Source organism: Lutra lutra, chromosome 1, assembly GCF_902655055.1.
Source record: "Lutra lutra chromosome 1, mLutLut1.2, whole genome shotgun sequence".
Taxonomy (NCBI): Eukaryota; Metazoa; Chordata; class Mammalia; order Carnivora; family Mustelidae; genus Lutra; species Lutra lutra.
Window position 1 is genome coordinate 56001458 of NC_062278.1, and position 18997 is coordinate 56020454.

An 18997-nucleotide genomic window follows, 5' to 3' on the forward strand; every position below is an offset into this window, starting at 1 on the left:
AGTCAGATGGGCAGGCGTTGAGGATTGTGCTGGGAACCTTATGGAAAGTGGAGTGTGGCCGAGGTTCGAACTGGGAGAGTAGTTAGTGTGAAGCAGAAAAACTTGTGCTTGAAGGATAAGGAAGAGCAAATGAAGACTGAGGGCAGGGGCGTGCAGTGGGAATGCAGACTCCAGGGGCAGCTGTACGTAGAACGGAGTGGAAACCTTCTGGTGACACCCATGTGAGAAGATGAGCCAGGATTGTGGAGGGGCCGGCTGGCAGTGGGAACAGGAGGTAGAAAGAGACAGCAAGCAGGGAGCTTGCAGGGGATTTTGTTGGATTTGATGACTGGGTTAATGGAGGCAGAGCGAAAGGGGAGCCAGAGGTGACCCCATCTCTGAACCTGAATCCTTCGAGCCCTTCTTCAGGAAGCCTGGATGTTTGCAAACAAAGAGGAAAGCCCTGCTAGCAGAAAAGAGATGAAAGGTGCTGAGGTGTAGGAACAGCTGAGGAGATCCACTACTGAAAGAGTCAACAGGAGAAGGTATTTGTCAAGGTAAATGGTCGGTTTTGGAAAGCAGAGGCTCATGTTCTCTGAGCACAGAAGAAAGAAAGGTAGAAAATAGTCACACAGGCTTGCTGCATTTGGTCTGTGGTCTGTGTTCTACTTTATCTCAGTGTATGAAACTGGTAATGTGTTAGGGTAAAGTTGAAGAAAGGGTCTGAGGTGTCTCCAGATCTACTCGTCAAGTATAAAAACATCAAGGTTGTAGATCTTGTGGTTCCAGGGGTATTGAAAAAACTGTCTTGAACCCTATTTATTAAAAGAGAATGATGACATTTTCAGAGGCCTTGACTCCCTAGTTTTCTTACATTATAACTTGCAGAAACCACTTCTAATTAAAACCAAAGAGATAAGTAAAGGTGAATATATTCTAGTGCCTGGAAAAATTAAATCTTAAGGAAAATGTTGGTTCATTTTAAGAAAAGTTGAAATTCTGATAAGATTATAGAGATGAGACGCCATCCCTCCGGTCACATTCGCATTCCTCCCCACCACCAGTTAGAGGTGATGTTTGATGGAGGTAACTTCTTTACGGTTTCCCCTGTGTCCTCACTGACTGCTGATGCGCAGTATTCCCTCCGTCCTGCTGGAAGCCCTTGAAGCCCAGAGTCTCCTGCGCGCCTCTCAACCTCGCCCCTCCTACACAGTTGTCACATGACCGAATCCCAAATACTTACAATACATGTGAGGGGCTTTTTCCTTTGAAGTGGTGTATTCTTTCTTTAGCTTTTTACACACAGTTGTGAGTCGTTTTTATGAAACGTCTGTCCTAAAACTTTTCATCTTATTTTTAAATGCATGAATTCTCCTAATGAGTTCCTTTAACGTGTCTAGGGGAGACTTGAATAAATGGCCTGTGGAACAGAGGTCACCCCACGCATCTGGAGTTTTCAGAAATGGCATAATTTCTGAAGAAATAGTGAAGAGACATACTGAAGCCACCTTTTCACCTGGCCGTGTTTCTGTAAACCAAGTAGAGAACTACTTAATATGCTCAGTTATCAGTGTTGAGAGATGCTTAGACCACTGTTCTGTGACCAGTTATCTTTTATAATAAAGAAAATTGAATTTTCTTAGCATCAGTGCTATTCCTTATTCTCTGCAACCATCAGCCAGTGTATGTTTATGGCAAAAACATTCTGGTTTTATTTAATTATGGGAGAAGTGCACACACTGCTAAGTGCCATCCCAGGGTTATATCTACACTGTTTTGGCAGATAATAAGCCAGTACAAAATGACTGTAAACATACCTTGGCTGCAAAACATTTATTTTGTACTAAAAGGCAGAGATTTTGAAATTGAAACTTCTTGGTAAGTGTCAGTGGGTCTGTTTTCACACTGCCTTGTTTTTAATCTTGCTGGATCCTTTATAATAGACAATGAAAGAGAGAAGATAGTTAAGAGTGAAATGGTAGCTACGATACATTTTGGGAACAACTTAGCCATTTCTTTGTACCAGTTAAAGGGCATCTCCTTCTGTGGTATTATTCTTACCTAGTATACATGATGAATTATTTTTTCACTGGTCATTTCACGAAGTCTTTTATAGCAGAACACATTAAAGAAACAAATCGATACCTTAACATTTGTAGAAAGGAATACATTTAGAATGTCTTTGATTCCAAGAGATAAAAGCTTGCTCAGCACAGATTTATTATGTCTCTGTAGTCCCCAGTAGCAAACCCTGAGCCTATGTCATGATCTTCCCTGAATTGAAAATGGCAATCTCGGGGTGCCTGGGTGGCTCGGTGGGTTAAGCCTCTGCCTTTGGCCCGGGTCATGGTCCCGGGGTCCTGGGATCGAGCCCCGTGTCCGGCTCTCTGTTCAGCGGGGAGCCTGCTTCCCTTCCTCTCTCTCTGCCTGCCTCTCTGCCTACTTGTGATTTCTGTCTGTCAAATAAATGAATAAAAATCTTTAAAAAAAAAAAAAAGAAAAGAAAATGGCCATCTCCTTGAACCCAGGCACATAAAAAATAATCCCTCCAATGCACATTTTATGTCACCGCTTCGATAGTCCTCCTGAAAGTATTTCTTTGTATAATTTTGAAGAGGATAATTTTTTATACATCGGTCCAGTATGTGCATCCTGTAGAGTCTCCGTTCCAGCATACCAGTTCTCATTTTTCTTTTGGGGATGAGTTGACATTTCTTCCAGCTCATCACTGTCAGGCCATTCTGACTACACAGAACAGTGAGAAACTTCAGGAAGGTTTCAGTTACCAGAAGTAAAACTAAAATATTGGTGATTAGTTTTCACTGTTGCTCTTGGGAAGCTTAAGTAAAGACAGTGTAAGTGTGGGTCCTAATTAGCATTTTTTTTTTTTTTTACAGACTTGTCACTCTTTCTGGTGTGAATCAGAATGCATTTTAGACTTCTCATGTACCTCCGAACTAATGAACCATTCAGTTCAATGCAGTTATTTGTGGAATGCCTTCTCTTTGAAAGTTACTAGGATAGATCCTTGGAGGAGAATGCAGAGGTGAACAGGATCGATTTTGTGCCCCCTGAGTTACATTTATAAAAAAAAAATACGTAGTGCCTGAGGGAATAGAAAATAGATATCAAATATTTATGCCAGACATTTGATTTAAAACATTAACATTCTGACTTCTTTGAATACAGCCATGGGAATTCCATCCAGAACGTGTCCTATAGACATTTTACAGCGTCACTTTTTGTGTTTTTTTTTTAAAGATTTTATTTATTTATTTGACAGAGAGAGAGATCACAAGTAGACAGAGAGGCAGGCAGAGAGAGAGAGAGAGAGGGAAGCAGGCTCCCTGCCGAGCAGAGAGCCCGATGCGGGACTCGATCCCAGGACCCCGAGACCATGACCTGAGCCGAAGGCAGCGGCTTTACCCACTGAGCCACCCAGGCGCCCACAGCGTCACTTTTAAAGAAGGTTATTGTTCAATTTAAAATAATAATAGAAGAATAAATGCTCATTTGCTAAGGCATATTCTGTTTCAAGGCTTGATTAACAACCCACCCTCTATTAAGGGCAACTTGACTAATTAATAACAGACATTAATTCTGTGCTTCCCACAATGCAGTTTTATTCACTTGAGTTCACACTGATTTATGTCCCTCTGTGTCCACTGGGTGCTAATCTGTATGCGTGTCCATGCATGTGAACAGAATGTAGTTCGTATGCACTTTCATAAGTCTCACTGAAGTTAATTGATAAATGCACTAAAAGTAGATGTTTGTACCCAGTAGTAGAACTGAGCTTCACTCTGTGTTTAATGAGAGTAAGCTTCGTGAAAGATAACTGATTTAAGATCTTGCATCTAATTTTGTTGTATATGTTTTTTTTCCCAATTACAGAATCATTCAACCCTAGAATGAGGAAACTGGAGCACAGTACTTAGTGTACCAGGGCGATGACGTGCTACTAATGATATCTGTAGGACTGGTCCTGTTTCTGCCCATAGCTCATATTCATTCTGCATGGCATAAGCTGCAGAGGGATGGTTGTCAGAATACATTTCTTCTTGCTCCCTACCAGGCACTATTTCAGGTGCTGTACATGTGCAGCTCACTGAACCTCACAGTGTTCCTAAGAGAAATACTATTACCGTCCACGTTTTGTAAATGGGGAAACTAAGGCACGGAAAGGTTTATAGAAAATGAGCAAATCAGGGGCAGAGTCAGCATGCAGTCCAGGCAGTCTGGCTCCAGAATCCGTGGATTTTGAAATGGCTTCTCAAGATAGAATTTGCTCCTAACTAAGAGTGATGGCATCTTCTAAGAGTTACTACATCCATAGCTATTCCTGAGTTGTTTGTTTTATGTGGAAGCACAGGCTGTTAATTCCTAGAGACTTGTGAAAGTTATTTCTGATAATAAAATGTTTGAACTCCTAGAAGAGAATATAAAAATTGGGAATTAGTCTCCCCCGAAAGGTCCTTCTCAAATGTGCTATTCCAGAGTCTCTTCTAGTGGTTCATATCCCTGGTGGCTGCAGACTGCCTTTCCTGGGTGCCTGTGTCCCCTTGATTTCCAGCTGGGTTCAACCGGTGGGAGACTCTGATGGGAAAATCGGGGCTGGGGGGAAGAGTGAGGCCAGGATGTGCAGAGAAGGGGGGTGTGAGGAGGACTGGGAGTAGAGCAAAGGTCATATCTCTTCCACATGCTCAGCTTCCTCCACTTAGGCCCACTGTGGTTCCTTCTTCCTTTGGGGACCTCCCTCCCCCATTTTTTCCTGCTGTTGCTATTTCCTGGATTGCCTCACCAACCTCCTGTTTATGCATCTCAGTTCTAGGTGACCTGTGTAACCAACCTATTCCCTGCATTAAATTCCTTCTGCTAGATATGCTTTTGGCTGTTTGTTTTCCTAATTAGACCCTGCCTGGTAAACAAGCCATTTTCATTTTCCATTTGGTTTGGTTATAAAACAGGCTGAGAATGCTGTTGGCATACTATATCGATTTCAGCAAGACTTTTGACACATAATCTTACGATGTCCTTGTGAACAAAAGGGGGTGGAATTTAGACTGGATTATAAAACATTCTTTGATTGCTGAAGTTCATTAATGTTCAAATAAACCTGATGAAAGGGCTCTCAAAGTCTGCCAGAAATCTCTGTCCTTGGCCATTTCCTGTTCAACATGACCAAAGATTTGGGTGAAGACATAAAAAGCAGCTTTAGCAAATGTGTCCATAACACAGAGATGGAAAGTAATGTAATTCAGCATTCAAAAGGATAAACTATATAAGGAAAAATGGAAAATCTCACTTCTATGTGGAAAAAATAGAGGAGAGACCAAGCTTCCCAGCACATTATGTGGGTAAAGAAATCCAGGCTTTTCATTGACCACAACCCCAGTACAAGCCAGAAGTATAACCTTTTTTTTTTTTTTTAAGGTTTATTTATTTTAATGAGAGAACGTGCTCATGCTCCAGCACATATATGTGTATGCGGGGGTGGGAGGCAGAGGGAAAGAGAGAAGCAGACTCGCTGCTGAGCATAGAGCCCAGTTTAGGCCTCAATCTCAGAACCCTGACATCATGACCTGAGTCAAAACAAGAGTTGAACGCTGAACCGACTGTGCCATCTAGAAGCCCTGACCTGATTTCTTTCCTTTCCTTTCCTTTTCTTTCTTCCTTTCTTTCTTTCTTTCTTTTTCTTTCTTTCTTTCTTAATGGAAGGGGAGAGACTTATCTTTGGGCCCGATTAGAAGATAAGTGTGTCCCTATCCGCAGACAAGTTGGCAGTTCCACTTCTCATCTGGAGGCTTACAGAAGACTAGGAGCTTACTCTGAGAAAGATCCATGTTCCCCAGCCCTTAAGAAGTTTTTTAATGTTAAGTTTTGTGTCTATACTTTTTGGATCACAACAACGCAGTAGAGCAAATACCGTTGCCCATTTCTCAGCCTTTGTTGCCTCATATGGATTCAAGTCAAAGTGGGGCCTTGGGCAAGCACTGTGGTAGTTGGTCCTGAACCCAGCTTATATAAAACCCAGTTCTCGCTTCAGGACCCCAGGACTGCATGTAGATAAGAGGGTCTCAACTTTTGAAAGTCAGGAAGCCTTCATGTGTGATGAGCAGTTAAGGGAACTGGGACATTATGCCAGGAGAAAAGATTTATTATGGGAACATAACACCTGTCTTCCAGGTTTTGGAAGTCTGTCACATGAGAGAAAGCGGATTACTTCATGTGACTTCAGGGAACAACTAGTACTGACAGAATGATAGTTTTTTTCCTCAAATTTTTAAAGATTTCAGAGAGAACAGCCCTCTAATATGGTCACTGTCTTTGTGCAAAAAGTTGGATAATTAAGTCTTGGGAATATTGTAGTAAAATGAATTTCTGCATGGGGAAGGATGTTAAATTAGGTAACCTAGACTGACACCCAACTCTGAGAGTCTGATTTGTGTTTGTTTTGGGTTTTGGTTGGCGAGATCTATGATTTGTAGTTTTAGACTTGGAGTTTTTGTTTTATTTTAATAGTTTTACTTCCAGCAATATAATTATTTTTCTTACAATTTAGGATTAACATCCTCTATGGGGGGGTACTTTTAAGAGCCAGAAACAAGGAAGGTAAGCCATGACTAGACTAGTGCCTGGTGTAATTACTTCCACAAGAAATATTATGCTATTTCCTGGAATATGTCCCCAGAGTGAATGTCTGCATTTGTTCCATTTCATTCTTAGCTGTAGAATCCTATCAGGGGTGATGAGGAGAATCATTTTGAAATATATTGAAGCAGAGAATGGAGTTTGTGAAGTATTATTAGGTTTGCTAAGATGAACCTATGCAAATACAAACTGTTGGCATACCACTATAAAAACCAGTGTCCGTGTGGGACACAGCTCTTGGAATGACTTATTAAAGGTCACCAGAGTGATAGTGGCTGCAAAACCATAAAATCCACATTGAGGACGCCTTTCAGATCTTCTTTGCAGAACTAACATAGTCGCTGTCTGCATGTGGGATAGTTATTCATGAAGGGCTAGAATAATCGAGAAAGGAAAATAAAAATTATTTCAAAATTGATGCAAAATAGCAAATTCTCCGGTGAGAGTAAAACATGCAGGGAAAATTAAATGTACAGTGTTTCATAATGAAAATAACATTTTTGCTTTGATCTTGTGTGTGGTAAGGTTTACTAAAGGGAAGTTCCCTGTATTCATAGTTATTTGCTAAGGTCTAAAAGTTAACTTATGAGATTTCCCAAAAAAGATAGCTCTGTCATGAATCCACAGTATTTTGGATCTTCCCTGTGAATGATAAGAAGGGCTGGGTGCTCTTCTCATGTTCATTTAAAAAAAAAAAAAAACTTGCATGATCTGCCTCCTTTTCCCCTTCCCCACTTTTTTTTCAGACTTACCAATCATAATTCTCACAGAAAGATTTGAGATGCACTGAAAGTACTAAGGGGGGAAATGAGGTAAAAGAGGATCTGACATTTAATTGAATGTCTAACCTGTTTCAAAAATGAGTTTTATAGATTTAACATTTAATAATTTGCCATTTGATAAACTGGTGATTTTTTTCTTAAAAAGTACCAGTTTCTTACTCATGTGCTTGATTTGGGGGCTCAGAAATCCCAATACTCTTTTTCTTCTAAGTTGCTAATACAAAATAGGTAAAATGAGTGATGGCTAAGAATATTTTTGCTGCCCTTGGCCCAGTCATCGTCATCAGCCTCACGATGAATCCTCAAAGGCAGAGAGAGGAACTTACTGATATTTGAATTATTATTATTATTTTTTGGTTACATAAATTAACCCATTTATTAAAGACTAGCAGTGTTTGACTTGATGGAGCTTCTGCTGCTGGCTTTTCAGTTCCTTCAGACTAATGATGGCGGATGTTACTTTGACGGCAGAAGTGGTTGTGTAGGTCAGGGCACATCAGCTACCAGGTTCATGCACGAATCATGGTGCCACCTCTCATCTTTTCATCTTGATTTTGCTGCAGAAAGAGCAAGGGTGCTGTGCATGCTGGCTTATTTCAGTTTTGTTTACTATTTTCCCAAGGGAGGCAACAATAACAGGTCCCATATTTACCATCGTTCCAAGCTGCTCAGTGTATTTAACCATGTCCCCACGAAGGAAGTCTGAGCCCTGAGGGTGATCTTTGCATCTTTAGGATCCTGCATGGGGCTGGGCACTCGGCAGCCCTGCAGGGAATGTTTATGAATGAAAACCTGGGTATTGAAAATAAATTTTACAGTAAGCTGCAGTTTCCCATTTCAGCAAATAGCTTTAGATTAAAGTTTTGAGGTACCTAGGAGCTGGATTAGGAAGATGGCAAGAGTTTTCTTTAAGGTCCTGTGTGTAAAATTTGGGGAGTTTAAAAACAAAACCAAATTGCCGCCAGATGTGTTTTGGTATTCAGAATTTTTCAGATTTTAGGAAAATGATATAGTATCTGCATTTTACACTATGCAGTTAATTCCCTCGGGACATAATGCAAATGCGTGAAGATTCTGATAGCAAAGGCATATGAAGAGTCCTGTTACGTGTGAGGAATTAAGACATTAAGCAATTTCACATTAGTTCTGGTCAGAAGTTGCAGGTCAGCAAGGTCAGATCAGATCAAGTCTGCCAGTCAGTGACTCTTCAAAAAAAAAAAGGAAACACCACCACTTAGTTCTAAAGCACTTTTGCGATCCTCAGGTTTGTATCTGTCAGCATCTGAGGACTGTCGCGTCTTTTTCATTAACCAAAACTTTCTGTAGTCTTTTAATGAGTCATCTCTTCATTTTTTATTTCAAGTGGGTAGGTAAAAAATGTTGCTGTTTTTCTCATTTCCCCAAGGAAAACAAAAAGGCAAACATCTGAACAGTCTGGGGATTGTTTAGTCAGAATTGCCATCAGTATATTGTCTTCTCCAGACCTCATAGGATCCTCTGAGACAACTATTCTTACCATCCTTTTTTTTTTTTTTTTTAAACAAAGACTACAGAGCAGTAAGGGTGAAACATCTCATTCTCATTCTAGACCACAAACTAAGCTAGTAGCAAAACTAAGACTCAACCTCCAGTCTTTCATCCAAGTCTGGAGCCCATCTTCCTTCTCCCAAATCGTCTTTTCACAGAAAAAGCTTTGATGAAACTGGAAAAGGAGCATTTGGGTATATGCTTGTCTAGAGTTTAATGAAATTGCCTAAAGCCTTTTATTAATTTGAGTCATTTAAATTAGTTTGGCAGAAGTGGACTGATCATTGTAAAGTTTGTTTTGATTATTTTTTAAGAGGGGTGGACTTAAAAAGTTTAAGCTAACTTCAAGTATAGCATAATAAGGCTATATTTTTGCTATTCTCCCATTTTTGTCCGAATCGTTTAGATGTGTCTGGCATCAGAGGGGGTTAAAATGGAGGACTCAAAGCTAATAAAGGCGAAAGAATCAGATGGTGGAAGAATTAAAGAATTGGAGAAGGGAAAGGAACAAAGAGAAATAAAAATGGAGAAAACAGATGAAGCCAGGGTACAGAAGGAAGCAGAATTTGAAAAATCAGCTAAGGAAAACATGAGAGATTCCAAGGAACTAAGAAATTTTGAGGAGCTGCAAATGGAGGATATAATGGATATAAAAATGGAAGATCCCAAAGAAATTAAAAAGGAAGAACTAGAGGAAGATCAACAATGTAGTCACTTCCCCGATTTTTCTTATTCTGCCAGTAGCAAGATCATAATAAGCGACGTTCCCAGTAGAAAGGATCACATGTGCCATCCACATGGAATTATGATCATTGAAGATCCCACAGCATTAAACAAACCAGAGAAGCTAAAAAAGAAAAAGAAGAAAAGCAAAATGGATCGACATGGAAATGATAAATCCACACCCAAGAAGACCTGCAAAAAGAGGCAGTCTTCAGAGTCTGACATCGAGAGTGTCATCTACACCATTGAAGCTGTTGCAAAGGGAGACTGGGGCATTGAGAAACTTGGAGCAACCCCTCGCAAGAAGGTCCGCACATCCTCAAGTGGCAAGGGAAGCATTTTGGATGTCAAGCCACCAAAGAAAAAAGTGAAATCAAGAGAGAAGAAAATGTCAAAGGAAAAATCCTCAGACACCACCAAAGAGTCAAGACCTCCAGATTTTATTAGTATTTCTGCCAGCAAGAACATTTCTGGTGAGGTGCCAGAGGGTATAAAAGCAGAACCGTTAACCCCCACGGAGGAGGTGTTACCACCCAGCCTATCGGGACAGGCCAAGCCTGAGGACAGTGACTGTCACAGAAAAATAGAGACTTGTGGCTCCCGGAAATCTGAGCGTTCTTGCAAAGGTGCTCTTTATAAAACCCTGGTGTCTGAAGGCATGCTCACCTCTCTGCGAGCTAATGTTGACAGAGGTAAGTGACTTCTGCAAAAATGAAAAGACTATGGAAACCTAGCCGATTTCTCCTTCAGACTCCTTGAGAAGCACCACCATAGAGAGCAGTGTGGTTGCAAAACAATATTTTACGTTTGTACAGTTCTTTGTGGCTTGTAGTTCATATACATCTGTCATTTTCCCTACACCATTGAGGAGATTTTATATTCTTTTTGTGGGTAGTTCTTAGGATTCAAAGTAATTCAAGCCTTTTTTTTTTTTTTTTTTTTTTTTTTTTTAAACTGATATGGGTTGGCTTCTCGTTTTGGAGGATCAGCTGAGCATGTTTGGAGCTCTTGGTCTGGTTTTTTAAAACCAATGGAAAGAATTTCCTGAATCAAGCAAGTATATTTGGCAGAATGTTGACCTATAGGCTCCCAAAGCAAATAACTTATCTAGCCCTCTCCATTAGGCACTCAAAACTTAAACTAAAGTGAAGGGCTCTTCAAAACCCTAAACCAGTTCATGTGTACACCTTTATTTCACAGAGTGTTTTTTAAATAAATTCGTCTGTTTTAAAATACAGCATCTGGCTAGGGAATTACCTCTTGCCAAGGTAAATTCCAGCTCAGAGATCTGTGAGTAATGGGTCTAACAAGACCTGAATGAAGATCCTTGGGAGTACAGAGTTCTCCAGGGATATCATTCCCATAAAGTCTTGGGGAAATTAGAATTAATAATGCCTACCAGCAAAAGGCTTCTGCACCTTAGTCTGAATCTCTAATGGAAAAACTGGTAGTAGTCTCTCTGGAGTCACACAGTACACACACTATCTGTTGAGTTATGACAGGCCAACTGATCTCAGGACTGTACACTTTTTTTGTGTGTTGTATTCTGTCATGAACCACTTGGAGGACTCTGAAATTGAAACAGTTACAAATAGCATCGTGCAAATGATACCTGAGGGGTCAACGAGGCAACCTCATCCCAATATACAAACTGCATTCTTTCCCTTAAATTTCCTTAGGGAAACGAAGCTCAGGAAAAGGAAACTCTTCTGACCATGAAGGGTGTTGGAATGAAGAAAGCTGGACGTTTAACCAGAGTGGGACCAGTGGGAGCAAGAAGTTCAAGAAGACAAAGTCAAAGGAAGATTCTCTCCTTAGGTAAGTGCCTGTGAGCACAGTCAGCACACTGCTTGGAACCCAAGTGTAAACATAAATCTCTAACTGCTTATTCGTGAGTATTCATACAGCACTTCTAGTCTTCGAGCACAGTAAGAGAACAGAAATCTAGCGTATCACATGTTCCCTGCTGGTAACGTGGTTCTGTGACTGACACTCATTCTCATTTTAGGTCTAGTATAAAGTATGTCGATTTTGGATGTAAGCCTGAGTTTGAATTGAGGCCCACCATGTATTAATGGTGTGACATTGTAAATCCTTTAATTTTGCCAGGACACACTTTTGCCATCTGAGGTTTACAGTGGATATTCTATAAGCATGTTTACATTTTGCCCATTTTGCTCACTGGACGTATTTTATTTAATATTTCTAAAGGTTATGTATTGTGTTTATAAAATGACAGCTCAAAAATGTAAGGTAAATAAAATTATGTTTCTACCTCTATCTAACCTTTTTTGTTTAAACCATGTTTTATTGCTGTAAGATAAAAATGTGAAATTGACTATTCTCCTGCTACAGAGAATATTCAGTAATTAATTATGTGTTGAAATGCAGTCTCAAGTAAATAACATACATCAAGATAAAATCATTAAGAATTATTTCATTTTTAATGTTATTCTAAAGATTCTTAATATAAAACATTTTGTTAGGAGATTCAGTGCTTTATATTGGTGTGGAAAGCATCTGCATATTCAGTAGTACTATTTTAAAAACCCTTCGAGACTTCTTATTAGCCCCATTTGAAAAAGAATACATTCAATAGAAATAAGTACATCTTTATATTTTCCATATTTTTTCATAAGTGTGTTTAAAGTTATGCAAATTCCATGCATTGGGAGTATTGTATTTGGTTTATTCATAAATATTTGCGTTTCTGTTAGTGGAATAATTTTTCCCCCCTCGGAAGTTATAGTGCTTTAGAATCTGGTTAATGCTAAGGCTCTACGTTATCACAAAGTAGGAGAGTGGAAATTATTTCTCATGTTGTGAAATTCTCAGGATTATTTATTTTAAGGTGATATTTTTATAATTATGTATTTCCTTTCTAATATTTTAAATGTCCAGAATAGTTCGTTAGTTTTGCCTACACTGTGTTTAAACAGTTACATGAAAATTCTTGTATTTATTATTGTCAAATGGTATTTTCAAATGCAGAATTTCCTAAAAATGGGACCACTGAGTTCAGGACTGGTGCTCTTTACCTTCTAGAACTACCAGTGCCCTGTGGGTCTAGTCGCAGAGAGGAGCAGGTCTCAACTGCAGGCATTATGAAGTCTTGGGGGAATAAAGCAGGCTTTAAGACTCTCCAGCAGAAAATTTTCTGTTGCCTCCATTAGACGTAGCTGACCCTGTGAGAGAGGTGTTTCCTCCAGTCTTCTTTGGGAACAAGAAAAGTGAAACAATCTTTTGAAAATCTGTCTCTGAAAAGAGATTGGTTTGGGGGTTGTTTTTATTTTATTAATTTCTAAGGAAGGCGCATTTATATAACTGGGACTTTGGTTTTTCTGCAGGCTTTCATCAACAGTAAATCTCTGGTCTTTGCTGTTTCCTCCCCTTTATATAGGCCTGTCAGAATTAGACTGGGTCTGCTTTGTTTAGAACACACCAACACAGTGGATGAACAGTGAGAAATCTAGTTCCTATCAGTCTTCTCTGAGATTCCTAAATGAGCATGTTAACCCCTTTATCACAGAAAAGGTGCTGTTTGTAGCCGAGAAAAATTCACTGAGTATTGGCAGTTCTAACTTATAGACGTCCCCAAGTAAAACATAGGTGAGTATTCTAGGTGAAAAAAGAAAAGAAAAGAAAGCCCCAAGGGATCTTATGAGTCCTAGCTTGCATTTTCCTAATATTCTTCTGGTTTTTCAGATTATCTGAGAAATTCACAAAATTATAGATCCCTTTCTGATAGTATCTGGTTACTGTCTGATTTTCCATTAGCATAAATGTCTTTGAACTGGATGAAAAGAATTTTGTTTAAGGACCGAGCGTCACTCCCACCTACCTTCTTCCCTGCTTTGATAGAACTGAGTAACGGCCTTTTTCCATTGACCGTTCTGATGGTCTTTGGACTATCTTGTCTCTGCAGCCCAACTCTTGTATATTCCTCCAGACAGAACAGTTTTAGGCGACACAACTCAAATACAACCCCTGTGTAGCAGCCTAACACATGAGCCGTTAGCTTCTTGTAAGTTAACTCAAGGCTGCTCTCTTCCCAGAATGCCTTCCATTTTGCATCCAGGACACACAGCCATTCTGCTATAGCTTCTCCCATCTGTTTAGGTTTCATCTTAGTTAATAAGTCTCAGCAAGGATCCAGCAGGCATGCTGCCATGGTTGGGTGCGGGCCTTAGAGAGGCAGATGCAGCCCAAGGATTTCCCAACTTTGCTGATGCCATTTCTGAAGTCATCATGGTTTGCATTAAAGTACAGCTGCCTCTCTGCCAGTGTGTTCATTGAAAACTGGCTTTCCTTGTTGAGTGCTTCATCATCATCCTGGTCCACTCTCAGGAATGTTTCTGATATTCAGAATTTTTGTTTGTTTTCTTTGTGTTTTGGATATGTTTTAATCAAGTAGTAGTCAATAATATTTTCTTAAAAAGAGAAATACCGATCTATACCCTATTACCAATAAGCTTGCCAATGTAGATACATACATATGAACCTTTAGAATGGGAAACTTGTCTGGATGGAATATGTATTGTACTGAACTTAATGAAAAATGTCCGTGCCAATGGAGAGAATTTCAAAAATATTCTTATATTTTAAATTACGTTTCTGCTTTTCTAAGGCAATAAGATAACCTTTCATGGGAATTGACTGAGAAAGTTGTGCTGATAACTCTTCTCAGGCATTTCTGAACAGATGTTTTTGTCCTTGCACAGAATTTATCAACAGTGCCCTAATTCTCAGGGACCCTGTTTTAAAATGGAATATCTTAAAATCTATCTTATATCATTTTCTGTTTAAATATTTATGTCATGTGCTGATCGATGCAATCCCCCTTCTCTTACTAGCTCAGCAAAGCTGGATGAAGAATTTGAAAAAAAATTCAACAGCCTCCCTCAATATAGTCCTGTTACATTTGACCGGAAATGCGTACCTGTCCCAAGGAAAAAGAAGAAGACTGGAAACATGTCTTCAGAACCGACTAAAACCAGCAAAGGTTAGATGTGTGCTATGCCTCCTGCTGAGAGGCTGGCATCTCTCTGCTCTTCTGTGCTTCTGCAACTCCCTCTAGATACGTAATTGGATCTAGATTGAGGCAGTGATGTGGTAACCAGTTGGAATTTTAGCTTGCTTTCCGGGATTCTTAGTATGGTTCCTGCCTTGCTTCTCACTCCCTTCTTTCCCTCCTAATCTTCTCAGCCTCTGTTCTCTGCCATCTCGGCCTTCACATTTGCCCTGAAAGGTGTGGCTGTTTTGAAAGTGCTACACATGGTCTTCGACTTCCTGCTCTCCAGAATTCTAACTTGGAGATATGGAGCTTTTCTTGAGCAGAAACTGCTGGCTGAGCCTAGTTCCTCTGTTCGCTGTATCTGTAACAGGTTCGATTCTGGGACTGTGAAACGGTTTCATGTGCCTAATCAGAACACTCCATTCTTTACCGACAGTCTGAACCAAATGAAAATGAAGCCAAAAGCAAATAATCCTCCTCCATCAGTACATTAAAAGTGGTTTTGTTAAGTTTAGAAAAATATTATTTAAGCATATTCATTTTGAAAAATATCAGATTCTTCCCTGTGGAGATCAGGGAAGCTTTCAAAATTATCAGCATGTCTTGGGTGGGTATCAGCATTCATCAAGGGCAACGCTGTAGCTCAGAGGGGGGTTTTGGAGAGTGTGAGACCACCGTTATATGGGGGATGGGGGCTGGGCTTCTCAGCATGGTAGCCTGCTCAGGACATTCAAGCATGATAAAGGGTTGTCCTGCCCAAAATGGCGGCACTGCTCTCATTGAGAAACTTGTCTTCTCATTTTACTTAGGTCTCAAGATTGGTGGGGAAAAGTACCTCTAGTTTTCCATACAGGTGTGAAAGACTTCATTCTCTTCATCTCCTATAAGGACAGTGAATGGAGAGATGATGAACTCAATGTGGCCGAGTTTCTGTTGGCGTGCAGCATTTAATGGAAGACTTTTTTACTTACCCTACAAAAGTGGCTACCTGTTGCCTGTTTCATGTCAAATCAGACCCTTTTTTGGTATATTTTAGATGGATGGATGGATAGATATAATATGATACATATCTTTGCATAAATCTTGCTAAATTCTAACATTCGTGGATAATGATCAGAGGTAAATATTAATAGGCAGACATAATTTCATGGATTTAGAGGGACTATATAAGGTCGAGGAAAAATTATGGTTTCTTTGAAGAAACTTAAACCTTTCTCCCTCAAGACCTAAAACTTCCCTTAGCACACTGCAGTTGACAACTGAGGAGGGTCGCTTTGAGATCTGTATCTCAAGGTAGATCTGTATGGTTAAAGAAAATTCCCCCTTTGTGATTAAAGGCAGAGAGGAACGTAAAAGTGATTTCAGAATTAGCGTGGTTTTTCCTCTGTGGTCAATAAAAATAAATCTAGTGAATAAAGAACTAAAAAAGAAATGTTGCATCACCAAGTTTGCTCATCTGGGAAAATAAAATACGGTTGTATCGAGATCTTCCAAGATAAGTAGGAAAGAAATAAAGTAGCCTTGTTGACAGGTAGGTAGCTGAGCACTGTAATGGATTAGCAAATGGAGTGACAGTCTTTGTGCCCTGGAGACATCTAGGAATAGGCAAAGGAGTCCACGAACCCAAAGATGCCAGGTGCCTTGAGCTCCTGTAATTCTTGGATTTAAAGTTGCTGATAAATACCTGACAAGCCAATAAAATGGAACTTAATTGATTGATGTACAGGATGTATTTTCTTCCTCCACTCCTGGTAGTTTGAGACGTTCATTTTCAAGCCCTGAAGTTGGCCAAATTATCTATCAGGGAATGTAACAATAGATTTATTTTTGTAAAGCTATAAAACTCTGAGTTAGGATCTATTTTCATGAGACCTTCTCTTGGGTCTTAGTTATCTGTTATATGTTTTTCCTCTCCCAGCTGAGATTAACAGTATTTCTTTCGATGTGAAATAGCTTTTTGGAGCTTTGGATTATACCTCATAGAGTATCATCTTAACTCTTCTGCTAACGCCTCTCAAACCACCAAGGCACTGGGTCCTTACAGTCTATCAGTAATCACGTAGGTGAGAGTGTTTCAAGACCGGATTTTGCTCTGCATTCTGACTCCTGGAGCAAAATGCAGTTACAGTAAAGCAGAAACTAATATATTCTCTGTTTAGCAAACTAAAGAAATAGTATTTGTAACTAATTGTAATTTGGCATTAGCAGCACCAGTGTACTGTCCTACAGGTTATTAATGAAATTATCATACCAGCTGTGGTGTAATTGTCTGATCTTTAGAGGATAGGGAAGATTGTTTCCTTAGACTCTAGACTCTTTGCACCTTTGCATAATGAATTGTTCAAAGCAAAAACTGTGTATATGAGATCATTAGTTTATTAACAAAAGAGCACGTGTCCATAGGAAACTTCATTTCTTCTCCAACAATTTGGTGTTTTGTGTATAGTTTCTCTTGTGTTTATCACTCAACAATTATTTGTTCTCCCCTGCCTTGTACTACAAACTTCTTTTTAGCTGCTCCAGGTTATATAAAATGTATAGAGTTTTTCTGAAATGGTGTTGAGAGGAAATGGTTTTGTGTGCATTTATACAGTTCTAGATCTCAGCAACATAGTATCTGCTGAGGTTTACACTTGTGCTTTCCCAGTGGCCTCTTTGTTTACATCTCTGTTTCCAAGGAGTCTCTTCCTGTCCATTGTTCCTCCACCATCTTTGCCCTGCCCCTTATGTCTGTGTAAAGGGTCTTGTCAGAAACTCTACAATAAAAATGGATGAAAATCACTAAATGCCACCTTCCTCTGACTGGGCTCAGGCTACAGAATAGGAGGCAGACTCGATGACCTAGGAAAAGAATTTCCCTTTGCTTCTAAGAACAAATGACCTACTAAATTGAAATCCATCTAACTTCTGGTGCCGTTCAGCTGAGGCAACCCAAGCCTGCCATGTTTTCCGGTTTATCTCTCATTGTTATTTGTGTATGTTCAAATGAAGGCTTTAAAATCTAAGTCTAAATTTCATTGTAACTTAAGAGATAGGTTTTGACACATTATTTTAAGTATATTGTTAATGTATGAAGCACTTTTTATAAAAGTATCAGAAGTCAGAGTGCTCTACAGAATAGTAATTTTCAGAATAAGTAGGGTCACGGAGAAAAAGTTAATTGAGTTTAACTTAGAGTGTTTAAATTTTGTCCCAGTTTGACCCTTGACTTCACTTCTCCTTTTGTATCTCTTCAGTCTTCTCACATTGTTCCTTAGCCTATTATCAAACATGTTGTCGGTCCTCATTTTTCTTCCAGTCCATGCTTATATTTTAAGACTGGAATTTCCAATGATTATGGATTTGAGATTTAAAAAAAAAAAAATCACAGTGGTAATAAAAGAAGCAGGTTTACAAAATTAAAGGTTGAGGACAGAATCCCCTGTTTGGGGTTGAGCCAAACTGAGGACCGAGAGCTGATGTCACCCCGACCGGCTCTTTGTATCAGGAAGGTATAGCTTCCATTTTAGTAAGAACTCTCTGTTTTGCCCTTTTAAACTGTTTGAGCATCTTCATCACCACCAAGCATTTTCAGGAATGTGGTGATGGCACATTTGTGGGTGTAAAAGGCAGACCACCAAATACAATCCTGAGCTCTGGAACAAGGCATTCTTGTCCAGCCCAGTGAGGTAGTTCCTGCCCCTCACTGAATCCCAACTTGATTGTGACTGGGTTTACTCAGACTTATTTAACTCAGCAGATCCACATGCCCAGCAGCTGGGAGCACTTTGCCATAAATTATGACAAAGGAATTTATTGCTTCATTGGTTATTTATTATTTATGCGTCTATTACAAAAATGACAGCCTAGTTTTAGAATGAAACTTTTGCTCTTTTTATAGCTTAGAAAGATGAAACCATGGAACCTGGGTGTAAGCCACCATCATTCGAGTCATGCATAACCTTTGTTCCCTACAACAGTTCTGAAGAACGAGGTTCGCTTAATTCACCTTAACTGCAGACCTTAAAAAATTACCATACCAGGCTAATACTGAAGTGGCTCCTGTGTCACTACAGCTCCTTACCCTAAAATGTCCATTTTTTAGCAAACTGTGAATAATATCAATGTTTTAGAAAGGTTACTGTTAATGTCTCTGTCGCAGTCCTCTTATCTGCTCAGATTGGGGTTTTCAATTTCCTCCCCAGCTGTGAAGTTAGGTGCAAAGAAGATGGATAGCATCACAATACAGGCCATCCAGCCCCAAAATAGAGCCACTCCTAAGCTAGTTTCCATGCCAGCGACAAGTGATTTTTGTCATAAAGAAGTAGAAGCTGATTCAAAC

General features: G+C 39.6%; 1 protein-coding gene across 17 annotated transcripts in view; it reads left to right on the top strand.

Annotated features, from left to right (window-relative positions):
- Nucleotides 1-18997, top strand: part of BBX (BBX high mobility group box domain containing) — a 274710-nt gene that overhangs the window by 231399 nt on the left and 24314 nt on the right. For all 17 annotated transcript variants that reach the window (XM_047723582.1, XM_047723591.1, XM_047723575.1 and 14 more), the window contains 3 exons: nucleotides 9346-10354; nucleotides 11342-11480; nucleotides 14516-14664. In XM_047723582.1, coding sequence (XP_047579538.1) covers nucleotides 9346-10354; nucleotides 11342-11480; nucleotides 14516-14664 — 1297 coding nt within the window. The remainder of the gene's footprint in view (nucleotides 1-9345; nucleotides 10355-11341; nucleotides 11481-14515; nucleotides 14665-18997) is intronic.